Source organism: Colossoma macropomum, unplaced genomic scaffold (genome assembly GCF_904425465.1).
Source record: "Colossoma macropomum unplaced genomic scaffold, Colossoma_macropomum, whole genome shotgun sequence".
NCBI lineage: Eukaryota > Metazoa > Chordata > Actinopteri > Characiformes > Serrasalmidae > Colossoma > Colossoma macropomum.
Window position 1 is genome coordinate 4,046,757 of NW_023494797.1, and position 15,059 is coordinate 4,061,815.

Here is a 15,059-nt window from a genome sequence, read left to right on the forward strand (position 1 = left end):
TATATATATATATATATATATATATATATACATATATATATATATATATATATATATATATATATATATGGCTCATATATAACTTGAAAATAACGAGTTCTTACATTTCTTGGGATAATTATTATGAGATATTAAGCCATTATTTTTTAACATTCTACAATTCCCTTCTCTGTATCTGGCAGCTGTGTGTCAAACAATTTTGTCTTAGTTTATGAAATAGTAAAATACTTTCAAGAAACTCATTTTCATGAAATAATGACTTATTTTTTTTCAAAATATTGACCTCTTATGCCAAAACATTACTTAGTAATTACATTTCAAAAAGTAAGTTATTATTTTGGGGATAATTATTATGACATACAAAATCGTTATTTTTGACATAATAAGTCAATGTTGTGAGAAGTCATTAACATAGTAAGTTTTGTAAAAATATGTGATTATTTGAAGACACTAAGTCAATTTTTTTGACATACTGCTGCTAGAAACAGAGAAGGGAATCACAGTGGGACTGGGCTTCCATATACCAATACTGAAACTTTTAAGAGTCTCTGTGCACATGTAAAAAGTGTAAAGACTAACTCTTTGTGATTTCTAGATGACTGTCTGAAATGTAGACTGTTTTGGTTTAGTGAAATAACCCCAAATAATCTGCCATTATAGAACATGTACTGTTGTGGCTGTCTGTGCTTCTGTATGAGAAGCAGAGAGAGAGAGAGTGGAAGGAAAAGTAGCACAAAATTCATTTTACTGCTTAAAGAAAACACTTCATATCAATATTTTCATGTGAGAATTGATTGAGAAAAGAAACATCAGGACAAGGAGTATTGATACTTCAGTGTCAATCTGAGATAGCTATCCCTCCAAAAAGTAGAACTGGGTAATACATCCCCAAACACACACACACACACACACACATACAAATAAATGAATAAAAATAAGTTTGAAAAACATGTGATGTGTAAAAATCATTGTAATCCTAATTGGTGAGGAAACTGACCAAATATCTGCACCTTCACTGCTATTGTCCCTTAGACACTCCTCATATTGTATCATCTGGCTTTGCCTGCAAAGTTCGAAGACAGTCAGTGTTATCTATTCAGTAAGTAGTGTAATACTAGCTACATTGGGTCAGAGTGTGTAGTCAGACTCTTAAAAGCTAGGCTGGTTTCAAACGAAGTTTTAAAAGGTAGCAAAATACTCAAATATAGAAATGTAAAAAGTAAAAAGAGTTTAATAAGTTACACACAGAATAAAAACATGTTTGTTCTGTCACTGGTGAGGGGGTTGGATAAGGGCACCTTTTTGGTAGGCCTAAACAAACATCCGCACAGGCCAACATTGGCCAATCCTGTTTTATATTAAATACATTGTTTTTTCTTAGAACCATTTATCCAAGCCAAGAACCATTTAGGAACTTTCATTTTTACGCTTGGCGGCTTGGTCTTTTCAACCTATGTTTTTCCAGCCATATTCTTGAAATATTAGAGGCCTACTCTTTCTGTAATTTTATTTACAGTTATCAATTTCTCTTAAAAAAAAAGAAATAGATATAAAAAGAAGGATAACATGACAAAAATTCCTCCAACTTAAGCCTGTTTAGGGAGAAAATGTATATAAAAACGGAAAAATGGAAAATTAAGAACAAAAGAAAAAAGTTACAGTATAGATGCATATAAAATAGCACAATAAATGTCGTTAGCAACAACCATGCCATAAATATGGCGTATACTACAAGTAACATCTCTATCAGTCTTCAGTTTCAGGCTCAGACTGAGAAATACAGCAGGAAGACCATGCATTGGTGTCTGCTGTGCTAATGCACAACAGAAGACAGTGTTGACCTATATATTCTCCATATATTCATGAAGAATGAAGTGCAGGGACCAGTGGCGGGCAATACTGTGGGCCAGTGTTACAGTTTTAGGGTAGACAGTGCTAGTTGAAGAGGTTAGTCTGTAGGTGTATCATAGTTGGCATCATTGTGCTCTTTCATCCTCAGAAGGTCAGCCTGCTTTCACGTTGACTAAGTTCCTCCACCTCCTCAGGGCTCAGATTGTTTCCCCTCAACCTGCCACAGCACAATAGGTCAGATTTTCAGTTAGTGACATTTGCTAGATCAGATTTAATTTTATACACCCAACTAGAGCTGTTACTATCGCTTATATTTTTTATCGAGAAATTTACAGGTTATTTTGACCGTAAAGTTTTTTAAAAAGGTCAAAACAATAACAGTTAAACCTTTCATCACTTTCTGAAATAGTTTGATATAGTATGTAAACATCTGAAATTATTTTACTGTTATCATGAAAATCAGCATGTATATATATATATATATATACATATATCTGTCTGTTCAGCCTACAGCAGTTTAGCTTTGCCCATTCAAACTGAAGTTATAAGGAGTGTTGCAGTCCAGACTGCTTTTTGAATGAAGCACAATACCGAGCAGCTAATCAGAACAGAGTTCATTTACTTATATCAATCTCAAAGGCATAGTAAGAAAAACAGCCTGTTTAATTCTAAGGAATAAAGAAAGGTTGGAAAAATGTTAAGATTAATGAATTATTAATGTTTTTGGTACATAAAACAACAAAAATGTCATAAGTGGACCTTATATGAGAAAAGTGTATGGTATGGGTCCTTTAACTGAAAAAATAAGCCAGGAAGAAACTTATAAACTTAACTAAATTGCCAATTAACGATTGTTGATTCATCTTTTTTAAATTGAGAAATCAAGTTTAATCAAGTAATCGTGACATCCCTACAGACATAAAGGCTTATAACTGAGTCTAGATACAGATACCACTTTGCCATTTATACACTGCACAATAGGAGCCTTTGTGGCCTATAGTATGGATGCAATTTCCTTTGACATTTGAGGACTTGATCACATTGTTATTACATTATTAAACATGATTTATAACATAAATCGTGTTTATTAATGTAAATGGTCTTACCACACTTCTTTAACACTGGAGTTCACTTCCAAAGCATGTATTATACACTCCACACCATCCCTGCCAATGTTGTTTTGGTTTAGCCTGAGAGGTCAAGTGAAAGACAGAGAGAGACAAGAAATTGAGAAAGGGAAAATAAATGAGAGAAACACAAAAAGATGAAGGAAGTAAATTTTCCACGGAAGGAAACAAGTCTTCCGTTTTTAAAAGTGTGCGTTTATCGTTCAACTCACCAGAGCTCTGTAAGTGTGGTGCACCTCTTCACAAGCTCTGCCAAAGCACAGGCTCCTGTGTTGCCAACACTATTATCCACCAGGCTAAAGATACAGTCCCAAAATAGCAAAAGACATTAAAGCCAGAGGCGTCATTTTCCCCAAACTACGACTGTAGTCAAATAAAACAAACACTCATACCTTAACCATATTAGTGAAGTGCTGTCCTTTAGTGCATCTGCCAAAGCCTCAGTGCCTTTGTCTCCAATTTTATTACCCCATAGCCTAAAAAACACGATAAAATGATCTACTCAAACATTACTGATAGATTCCTCTCACACTTTCAACTGACACCGTACTTAAAACAGCCTCTTTTTCTGGGTCAAAATTCAATGTTTGGCGAATCCCCCAACCTGTGTGTGGAAAGTTGGTTTAGCTTTCAATCCAGATCATTGAAGAGTAATTTAACTGAATGTTGAAATTCTAATTACATGTTCAAATTGATTTTATTGCAAGCAGTTTTATCTTTTAATCTTGCTTTTCAATTTAAATTGAATTTTACAAAGGAATTTAATTTACACGTGAAAATTCATTTCTTACTAGTCAAAACTGACTCAATTTCTGAGATAAAAAAAAAACAGAAAATAAATCTGAAATGGTCATTAGAATTTCAGCATATCAATTATTTTTTAATTGTGAGGAATAAAGTGTTTATTTTTTGTTCAACTTCACGTTTAACTTTAAAAATACTGTCAAAATATGGCAGCGTTAAGAAGACACCATTGTGCTAATCACCATCATGGTGACTTTATGAACAGGTCTTATTTACCGTGCCACACATTTTGTGTGGTGTAGACCAGTTACCGGCATGTTTTATGATAAACATTAATTTATCATTTTATGGGGCATGCACATTTTATTGAGCACTTTTTGGCTACTTGCAATGCTTTATGTTAATACACAGTACTGTGCGAAAGTCTTAGACACCTAAGCACATTGTTTAAGATTACTTGTCTTGGCAATAAGTGTGATTTTGACAGAATAACATTTAGAATAAATGCAAATAAAAAATAAATACCATAAAATGTAACAAGATTTTCTTATTTTGAAAAAAAAAAAAATAGTTGATATCATGAGAGCTAGTTTGATCTATTAAATTCCATCACCAGTGCACTTGATTTAACACAAGGAAGCATAGATTAGCCAAAACAGGCTTTGGATATACCCTGTCCAGGGTGTTTCCTGCCTTCCACCCAATGACCGCTGGGACAGGCTCCATCAACCACCCGCGACCCAGAAGGATAAGTGGAAAATGGAAAATGTGTGTGTGTGTGTGTGTGTGTGTGTGTGTGTGTGTGTGTGTGTGTGTGTGTGTGTGTGTGTATTGATAAGTAAATCCAATAACTAAATACAAAATGTACAAACAAACAAACAAACAAACAAGTAGACAAATAAATAAATACATACATACATATTTTTCAAAACCAATTTGTTTGTAATGAAACAAATCTCACCCAAGAAACTGCAGTGACTTGCTGTACCTCAGCCCCTCTGCCAACTGCTCTGCCCCCTGTGATGTGATGTTATTATTTCCAAGTCTGTACAACAGTAGGCAACCAGAAAAACAGACGAGATTATATTTTAATTACATTTTTGCTTTGATTGAAAAAAAGTACAGATCAGTTTCTCTTTCAGTTTCTCAGTTTGTCTTTCATTTCTAACATGTTTAATGAATAGATTGGAGATTGTTCTAGATAGACACTTTTTTCAAATATTTTCTATGTGTTTTGATATACAAGGACCCAGACCTATAAAAATAAATGCGATTAACATTTATTTGTTGCATGTGTTGATCATATGCAGCTATTACAGTGCAAGCCTACAGTGGACAAATGGCTGACTATCTTGATTCCTAGATGTTGATTCTTAGTAACTCCCAACTGACGAGACACAGCTCAAGCTCAAATAAAGAAACTGAATAAAGTATAATAAAGTAAATACACATGTTTTGTTTTACAAACTTAATTCCACAAAATCTGGGATATTATGTGGAATGTTAATTTAAACTGAAAGCAGTCATTAGTAAATTCTGTCTGACAAAAACATTATGTTTGTTTTCACTCTATGAACTTAATTCCAAAACATTTTTACCACTATGTCTACCACTGTTACATCACCTTTTCTTCTAACAGCACTTGATAATTGTTTGGGGACTGAAGGCAAAACTGATTTAGCATTGAAAGTGGATTTTTTGCCATTCTTTTGTCATACTTTTCTTCAGCCTTGCAATCGTATATGGCCTTTGTTGTTGTATCTTGTACCATTTCTTTCAGAATTCTTAAAATACTACAGAAGCCTTATCATTACAATGCAGGTAAGGTTCTTCAGACCTAAAAGAGTCCACAAGAAACCCTAAAGAAACACAGATTAAAACAGTTCAAGTGGTACCTTAATGCGAGAAAGTTCTTCTTCGTCTTCAGCAACCAGGCAATATGCTTTGTGCAGTCATCTGTTAGTTTGTTGTTGAATAACCTGTGTGCAAATTGTAAAAACAAGACATCATAGTATGAGGTAACAGTTTACGGTATGAACTAAAGAAAGTGATTCTAGTTGTTTTTTATACTCACGCTAATTTCTGGAAGCTTTCGCAGTGCACTCCTTTTCCGACAAGTTTGCGTATTCCTTCATCGGATATGTTATTGTTCCTCAAGCTATAATAATATAATCATGAATAGCAAAAAAAGGAAATTTTATATGCCTGAAAAAGGCAATTTTAGCCAGAAATGATAAATAGACATTATTCAAACACAGGCATGCAGAATCTGTACACTGTATTTTACAGATTTGGAAAACAAATCTGTATGTAATTAACAGTCTTATGCAAAAGTTTCAACAAACTACATGTTCTGTTGATTTTCTAAGTAAAAAGACATTTTTATTACAAATTTGTACCATTTTCTGCACATTTAAGTGCACAAGTACTATTTATTTTAACATATTGGAACAAATAAAACTTTAACTTTTGCACATGATACATACTCTTTAGTCCCATAGATCTGTTAGTGCTCCTGAACTCAGATGCTCCTGATTAACTGTTAGATTAGGGTTGGCATTAAACTCTCCAAGGCAAAAGGTCAACGGGACTGGTCTTGAGCACTGCTGTGTTAGGTCGTAGCTCTGTTAGTGCCAATGACCCACTGGCAGCATACACACATTAGCACCATAGACTGGATAAGACCTTTCAGTTAGATTCAATTAGTACCAAGAATCTGTTAGCACCATAGCCCTATTACCACTCCACAGTTTATAGCAGTACTCCTAGCTATTTCCCAGGTTTCTCAGCAAGGAAATGAAAAATAACTTGGGAATATGATGGATAAATGTTATGGGTGATATGCTGCAACATCTGTGACTGTTGTACACACTGGACGGTTAATTGAATAAATGGTTATTAAGTGTTAGTAGCAAGCAAATGGAATGATCTTCTATAGGAAGCCCTTGCCTCCTGCTCCACATATTTGACCACCATCTACTTTACCACAAATAGACCGTATTCAGTTGGTAAAAGGGGAATTCCACTAATTTTGTTCAAAGTCAGAATTGTTCGTAGCTGTGGTGACAGGAACCAGACATCCAAAACATTTAGCATCTACCTCACAGAAAGTTATTATGTAAAATCATTACAGATACATCGCTTGATGCCTGAGACTTTGTTTTACGCAAAGTTGTATGCAAAGGTTTGGACATCCTGGTCAAACAACATTTTGTTGATTTTCTAAATATAAATAAGTGCACACCCCTTTACATAGGGCACACGTTTGTACATTTCAATGCACAATTATTCACTAAATTTAACAGACTGGGAAAAAATAAACTCTAAAGTTTGGACTGTGCAAAAGTTATGAAACGGACAGTAGTTAAAATGGCTATATTTGTGTGGTAGGTATCACAACCTCTGGTTCCTATCACCACCATTACAAAGAAATCCGAGTCACTTATGTTTCTCTAGAACAGTGCTTCACATCAAACAACTCTGATTGACTTTGCTTACATCTCAATAATTGAATTATGCAGGTGGAATTCCCCTTTAAGGTAAGTAAATAATTGTAATAATGAATTCTAATAGAATTGTAAATAAATTTCCATTCTTACTAGAGGGAGTGACAGATGTGTAGACATGGCAGGAGCTGTTCCACTCCTACATCCCCCACGGTGTTGTAGTCCAGCTGGAGACCGACTGGATTTGGAAGGTACCTCAGCACATAGGCCAGAGCCGTGCACTCCACTGGTCCAATATTACAGTATGTTAACTTCAGGTGCTCTACCTCTAGCTTAGCCACCGCATCCTTTGCAATTGCACTCTGCTGCATCTCATAGATGCATGTGATGAGCCAAACGAAGCTCGGCATGGCGTGCATGCTCTTCTTCTCACCCTCCACAGGACGAGGGATAGACTTGAAGTGCCTCTGCATGCCCTTGGACAAACACTTCAGTACCTGCTTGGACTTCCACTCAAGCGAGGCAGCAGGACAGGACTGTAACAGTAGGCCACGATGATGCTGGGAAAGAAGACCTGATACAAACTTAGCAGTGATCTGTAGGTTTGGTGTCTCTGCTGCATTGGGGTCAGCCTCTCCTGGCTGGTCGATACAGTGTCCAAGGCACACACGAGTAAGACCTGAAAGCTGCCTGCACTCAGATTGGAAGAGCTTTGGGATAACAGAGCGGTTGCTGTTGCTATTGAGAACGATATGGACAGCAGCGAAGAAACACTGTAAAGTGATGTGTAGAAACTCATAGTGCTTGCAGTCAGTAGAGTCTGAGAGGTCCTTACAATGTATGAGGAAACCCAGGTTGACATCCTGTTCTGTGATGCCATATTTCTGCAGCTCTCCCTCTGGGAACACGTAACAGGAACTTTCAAGACCTTCCAGTGCCAGCTGTCCTAGTCTCATTACTGTGTCCAGATGTTTCTGCAGCCATCCCTTTCCTAGGGCTGTTTGCTCCTGAGGCACCCTCCTCTGGAAGAAGTGCTGCAGGACCATGAGGTACACATCTGTGATGGTCTGGGGACTACCTTCCCCACATCCAAGCAGCTCCTTGTAACACTTAGACACGATCCAGCAGAAGACTGGGATATGGCACAGCCCAAGCAAGGCTGTGTTAGCCTGCAGGGACTCTATAACCCTACAAGCTGTGGTGGGATCATTGTGGTGTTTCCTAACAAAGCAGTCAATTCCCACAGGTGAGAACCCCTTCACAAGGACTTCCTTGCGGAGGTACCGTTTCAGTGCTGGACCCACGGCTTGCGGCCTACTGGTCACCACCTTCTTTACCCCTTTCATCAAGGTACCCTGGAGTAGGTTAAAAAGCAGCATGGGTACAGGTGCTTGCTGAGTGGGGGAGCAATGGCGCTCTTCATCTGTGAAGTTCTGCTTAAACTCATCAAGGCCATCAAATGTGAACAGGACTAGGTGAGGGTGGTCCAGAATAAACTGGAAAAGCTCATCTTGTCCCCGGTCTGGCCAGCAGCAGTGCAGGAACAGAAGCTCTTTCAAAGACAGCATCCTCCGCTCTGCGCTTAGTTTACGACAGCTGAAGGGAAAGAGCAAAACAATGTCCCTCAGCAAGGCCCCTCGAGCCCAAAGTTGGTGAAGTCTCTGCAGCAGGGTACTTTTGCCAGTGCCTGCCTCCCCAGACACAAGTACTGTATCAGCTTCCTCATTAAGAGTCCCAGCCAAACCAACCACATCCTCCAACCCCAGGCTTGTAATCTCCCTGTTGTCGTGCGCCAGCTGTAAAAGGCACTCAGTGAAGATATCGTCAAGGGATAATCTTCCTGTTCCACCATAAGTACCAAGGAAGTGGCTTTGGGCAGAGACAGAGCTACGAAGTTTCTTCTGGTAAAGCAGGCATTCTGGGGCAAATCAAAATCAAAAGTCAAAATAAACATAACTACTGCAGCGGATACACCCTGGGTGGGAAGCACAAACTGAACTACAATGGCCCTTATTCACCAAAGCTGCATAAAAGAGAGAGCAGATTTGACTGTCTTAAAAGGCGTACAAAATACTATTTGTCTGATTCATGAAACATTTTTACGATGTAGAAACAAGCATGAAACTGAGCTTCAGTGCATGAAATCAAGCACCAGCCCACTGGTACTAATCCATGCATATGTTTTGTTAGGGAGCGAAAAAACAACAATATTCAGCGGCTCTTGAGCCAATGGCTGTGCTCGTAGGTGAAGTGAGTGCACTGCTCTCCCTACTGACCAAACATAGTGTTAAGGTTATGACAACTGGAAACAATAAAATGTGAAATAAACCAGTGTTTTAGGTAGAATGATGTGACTGTGTAGTGTGTTTTTTTCTTAAAATTACATATTTAAATGCTGTATTAATGTAGTGCATGAGATGCTTCTGCACAAGCTGTGTTATTTTTCTGTGCAATTTGTTATTTTTTGGGTGGTGTTGGTAATACAAAACAAAAGCACAGTGTATATAATATGTCTTTAAATGGAACAGTTTTTAAATGGAATACTTGCGGCATTTGTTTGTCTCAATGTGATGTAAAATAAGTATATCTGTTTTTGAATTGCATTGCTTTGGGCACAGATTCTTAATATTATTTTCATTTACTATTTTTATTGTTGTTATTGTTATTATAGATGATAACCATAATAGTTTTGGTTAGTTAACCACAAATGAAGCATTTTTCGGGTCAAATTTACACTTCTACCAGGTGTGGGTTTTATCATACACATACAGCAATGACAAAGTTGATGAATATCAAACCTGTCAGTGAAAAGAGGCAGTCTCTTGACTGTATCCCAGGATGTAATTCTTACAAATGGAGATAAGATGAAAGACAAAGACTGACATCATTTTGCAATGTTAAATCTATCATTAAAGATTTTCTAAGCTCATTCAGCTCACAAGCAGAAAAAAATATCTAACTATGTTGGCTAGCTATCTAGATAGGATGGCTTTCATTCAATCAAATAGATTTTGGCAGACACTTGCTTTTTCAGACAGACGTTAAGATTTGACCGTTATTTCAAACTGATATTTGATGATGCATTTATTGTACTCTGGAAGAGTAGAATGTTTCATATTGTCTAACACTGAGATATTTAATGTACACTAGAAGAGCAGAATGTTTAGGCATTTACTGTCTGATGTTGCCATTGTCACATTTACTGTACTGTTGAAGAACAGAGCATTTAGGCATGTATTGTTTACTTTGATGCATTAATTGTACTTTGAATATATAGGCAATGCTTGGCTACTGCACTTAAATGTATGCATTTAATTTGTTTTGCTGCATTTGTAACCCTACAGACATAAATGTTATATTACCAATAACCTTAACACTAGCTAACCTAGCTAACCCAGCTGCTGTGCCTGTTTTTTTGTTCTTTAAGGTATCTGTGCAGACCCACTTCGCAATCTTTTTAAACTTAGATGGGGGTTGCATCAAATTTTTGCCCCGCTTTGCTGACTCACCGTGTGGATCTGATGAACTGCTGTCAAAGTAATAAAATGTCAGCTATTTTGTACACACTTCCAAGACAATTGCCTCACAACAACAATAGTAAGGGTTTATATGAGTCTTACCTAAAGGGAAACAGTGATACAACTTAAAATCCTAAGTGATAAGTTTTGTCTTTTGCCATTCTGAGGAAGATGCACAGTGAAAACACCAGTGTCAAACTATATTCTCGCATTGACTGTAAGGTTTGTATAATCAAAGGTCACTTGAGAGAGTGAAACAAACATCCCACTCAAGAGCAAAGTAAGTGAAAACCACATACATACCAGCAGTGAGTTGCTTTTCCTTTTCAATAGGTTGTGATGGAACGTCTATGTGCTGTAGATATTGTAGTAGAACATGGGAGGCACCCTCCCCTCTGTACCTCACTTGGTCTAATAGCCTTCTAACCTACACAGACAAGGGAAGAACATGGCAGGGATTCTGTCAGTAGGATCTGCTCAAGAATTCTATTATTATTATTACAAATTGATGTTAAATGCATGTGATGTCAGATGAGGATGTGATTGCATTTAGCCACAAGAGCAATAATGAGGTCAGGTACTGGTGTTGGATGATCAGTTCTGAAGCTTCACACCCCTCTAGTCAACACTTGGTGACCTTAGGCTACTCCAGAGTAATAGTGGGCGTCATCCCGGTTCATCTGGTTCATGTGGTGTACTAGTTGAAATTCTTCATAAGGTCTAGTTTTGTTATAATGCTTACACTGATTTGCCACAAGTAATCACAGATAATGTAACACATACACAGTACAGAACATGCTATCATTAGCTCATTTAGCTGGTAGGCTTAGCCAACGATGTTTCAACCCCCCTGCAAAACCTCATCTCCCGCTGTGCAGTCAATTGCATTCTGAGGTAACATCATTCCTGCTTGTTACATTAGAGATATGTATGGAAGCAACAAGCCAGTCTCTTGGGGTTAGCCTTTAGCCTAGCATGGACACAAACATTCTTGCTGCACTTCTGATTTCCCTGGCACTGCCTTCAGCACTCTGTCCCACAGCCAGCTGCATCAGCCAATGGCAAAGTCTTGGGCCTGGTCCCATCTGCTACTAATAGCATGAATGATTTTACCAAATTTTAGCAGTGTCTGATGGCCATAAATGTAAGCATGAGAGTTTGGGTTGCATGTAGGAGCCAAATGACTTGTGAAAATTTGCAAAAATCATAATCCTAAGGACAGTTAAACAATTAAGCAATGTTTGAAATATTACTTAGTTTCAAATATTACCCAACAAGACATGATTATGAGGATGCAATTATAATCTAAGTTAACAGAGACATTTAAGAGTCTAGTCCAATGTGGGTAGAAAGTATTCTGAAGTATGTGTTGCTTACCTTCTGTGAAGGCGTGTACACAGGTAATAGCACCTCATCACAGTCTTTTGAAGTGAAGCAGCCAGCCTCCAACAGAGCGTCCAGCGCTCCATCAATATGGTCCCTTAGTTTCCTTACCAGAGCTGGTCTGTCAGTCAACAAAGCCTGACTGGAAGTAGTGGGAGTCCACTTGGCATAACTTCCCACTGAATTAGCCTTACCAAAACAGAGACCAGCTTTCTGAGCCTCAGGTAAAACTTGTTCAAATGCTGCTAGCAGGAGACAGCAGGCCTCCTCTCCTTTGCTGTAGACCAAGTCTAGGAGGTCTCGGGTGTTGGAGCAGAGGGGCTTGGCTGGCCCCCGAATGCTCTGGTAATCTTCCCAGACAAGGATGCCCCAAGAGAGGAGCAGGTCCAGCACACAGTCCAGTGGTTCAGCCGTTCCCCCACAGCACAGAGCCCCCAGGAGCTCAGCTCTCTGCTTTAACACGAGCTGCTGTCCAGACATAACTCTAGTACCTTCACATCTGGAGTATCCTGCTTTCAGCTGCACACACTACAGGTGGAAGAGGTTCAAAAATGTTATTCCAAAACTGATGAAAAGATCTTAAATATTGTTTGCCAATTGCTGCTGAAACCTTTATCTGTGTTCCTCACCAAGAAGGAAGCTTCTAGAAGTTACCAGAAGGGCTTCAGGCAGTTTTAGAGCATAAGATAAGCAAATCCATACCGTACAGAACTAAATATGTCAGTAAAGGAACCTGTAAATACTCTTCTTTCTAGCTAGAAATCCCTTAGCTGTCCATTTAAAATGCTATGACTGCAGAATAGTCTCTGTTTACATTTCAAATGTTTTAGTCAACTAAGCTGCCACCGTCATTCTAGGTAGTGTCATCTCAGGTAAAATATGTATTTACACTCTCTGTCATGTATATCTTTGCAAATTAGCCTTAGGCCTGTCTATATTTTTAATTTACAGCTGTGTTCAGTAAATGACTGAGTCTCAAAGGGGAACTCCACAGATTAAAAAAAATTCTACATAAATAAAAGGATGTAGACAAAGCCATTCAGAGCAGTTTGGTGTGAAATGCTCCATTCTAGAGAAACTTGAGTTTAATATCTCTGAAATCTCCCTCACAAAAAAATTATTACATGAAATGATTTATGAATACATTGCCTGATGTCTGACACATTGTTTTATGATAGTTTTGTGATAAAGTTTTGGCTAAAGATAACGTTATATTTTAATCCATTTACTTTAATCCATTCATGGTGCAGGAGTACATGCAGGGCGTTGTAAGACAAAACAGTCCCCAAAGAAAATGTATTTATTCAGATTTATAACTTTTTACCATCATCATTAAATATAAAAAAACCCTATTACCACTGGTGAAAAAGAGTTTCTCTGCGATGAACCACTTCACATCAGATATTTTGATAAAATTGGTGGAATTCCCCTTTAAGAGAACGCTTCACGCTGCTTATAATTGTGAAGGCTAAGCGGCTCGAACTGTAGGTGAAACAGATTCACGCGCGACGAAGACAACAATAAACGACCAACGATAAAACGGTATTGACTATATTGTCGCACTAATACAGTAAGTACAGTTCATGCAGTCAGTCTGTGAGGCATGAAGAGTCACATACCTGTTCAGAAAGTCTGCGCTGCTCATAAAAATTCAGTGAACTCGGCTGGGGGTTATTCACTGGCTCGTAAAGGTGTGTACTGTCAGAAATCCTCTGTAGGAAAAAAAAGGAAATTCGGAGTCTTCTTCCTCATTCCTGGGCGTAAATTATTTGTTGTTACTGTAAGCTTCTTCGGCCTGACGGGCTCGAACATTTAACACAGACGACCTAAAAAACACCTTTGTTAATCTGTTCGGTGAAATGTGCCCTCAAGTTTAAAATAAGCATGTTGTCTTTGAGTACAGCAAAAAGTCAATAAAGAACCGAAAGTAAAACTGGAACTGTGGTATGAGGAAACGAGGAGGCTAGTTGACGATTGCTAGCTAGCAGTGTGCTGTTATGCTAGTATGTTTACTTTTTTCTTTTACAAATTACTGGTTTGAAACTTAACATTTTTTATTTATTTATTTTTACATTTTTTTTTAATGTTTATTCTTAGTAATGTTTTCTCTGTGCTATTAATATCCTCTTCAGATAACCGTTCTTCTGTTATGTGATACGTTAGACAGCTGCCCTTTCCATCCTGGAATTGCCCGGTTCTGAATGAATCATCATTAGCACAAAAGAACACTCTTCAAACTGTCACAAGGTGGGATGAGAAATTCAATTGCGTTATATAAAAATGCACCTTTTATCTGAATCATGCCTGCCTTGCTGCATTGCCAGTATGCCATCTCAGATGTCTCAGTCTCATGATATCTACTAGGATATTTTAATTGCTTTGGCAACAATTGTTCATTACAATTCATGCCAATAAAGTTATTTGAATTGAATTGAATTGAGATCTCCTCTTAATCTCATGTAGCTACCTCTCTCCGGTTTCTGAAATGTGGCTCCTGAGAAGTAACCCTCAGATTTTCATACTTTGATCAAAATATTGTCACGCATATAGATCAACTCTTTTGTGACTCATCTCACCCGAGTCTTAGCGGAATAATATTTCCATAAGAAGAGTGTATGATCTCATCGTTTTCTTAATATAGCTCTATTCTATGTCACACTCTTCAGTGTAGAAGGAGAACTCATCCTTTTTTAATTCGTCACCAGAACTTCTTACAGTGAAATGCTTATGTTAACCTGTTTTCTCCTAAGAGAATTCAGAAATCAGTGGTCATTATCATCATTAATACAATATTGAGATCTTCTTCTTTGAGACAATCTTAAGAAAGACATTTTTTCCTCTGGGCACCAGTTTTTAAAAAGAAAATTCAGAAATAACACAGTCCAGTAAATGAAAGCCAGTAAAGCCCAGCCCATGAATGTGAAGTAAATTTGGAAAAATGTTAATTTTAACAGCATACCATTGGCTCACTATGGGCTGACTCTAGACAA

At 37.7% G+C, this 15,059-nt stretch overlaps 1 protein-coding gene across 1 annotated transcript; it reads right to left on the minus strand.

Annotated features, from left to right (window-relative positions):
* Nucleotides 1–1,117: 1,117 nt before the first annotated feature.
* On the minus strand, nucleotides 1,118–13,911 carry nod2 (nucleotide-binding oligomerization domain containing 2). Its single transcript, XM_036584506.1, has 11 exons — nucleotides 13,689–13,911; nucleotides 12,064–12,597; nucleotides 10,990–11,113; nucleotides 7,322–9,086; nucleotides 5,797–5,880; nucleotides 5,618–5,701; nucleotides 4,684–4,767; nucleotides 3,371–3,454; nucleotides 3,191–3,274; nucleotides 2,958–3,041; nucleotides 1,118–2,068 (listed from the first exon to the last, which is right to left on the minus strand). Exons 2-11 carry the CDS (start codon nucleotides 12,547–12,549, stop codon nucleotides 1,996–1,998), a joined length of 2,952 nt encoding a protein of 983 aa, XP_036440399.1. The 5' UTR covers nucleotides 12,550–12,597; nucleotides 13,689–13,911; the 3' UTR covers nucleotides 1,118–1,995.
* Between the last annotated feature and the right edge of the window lie 1,148 nt (nucleotides 13,912–15,059).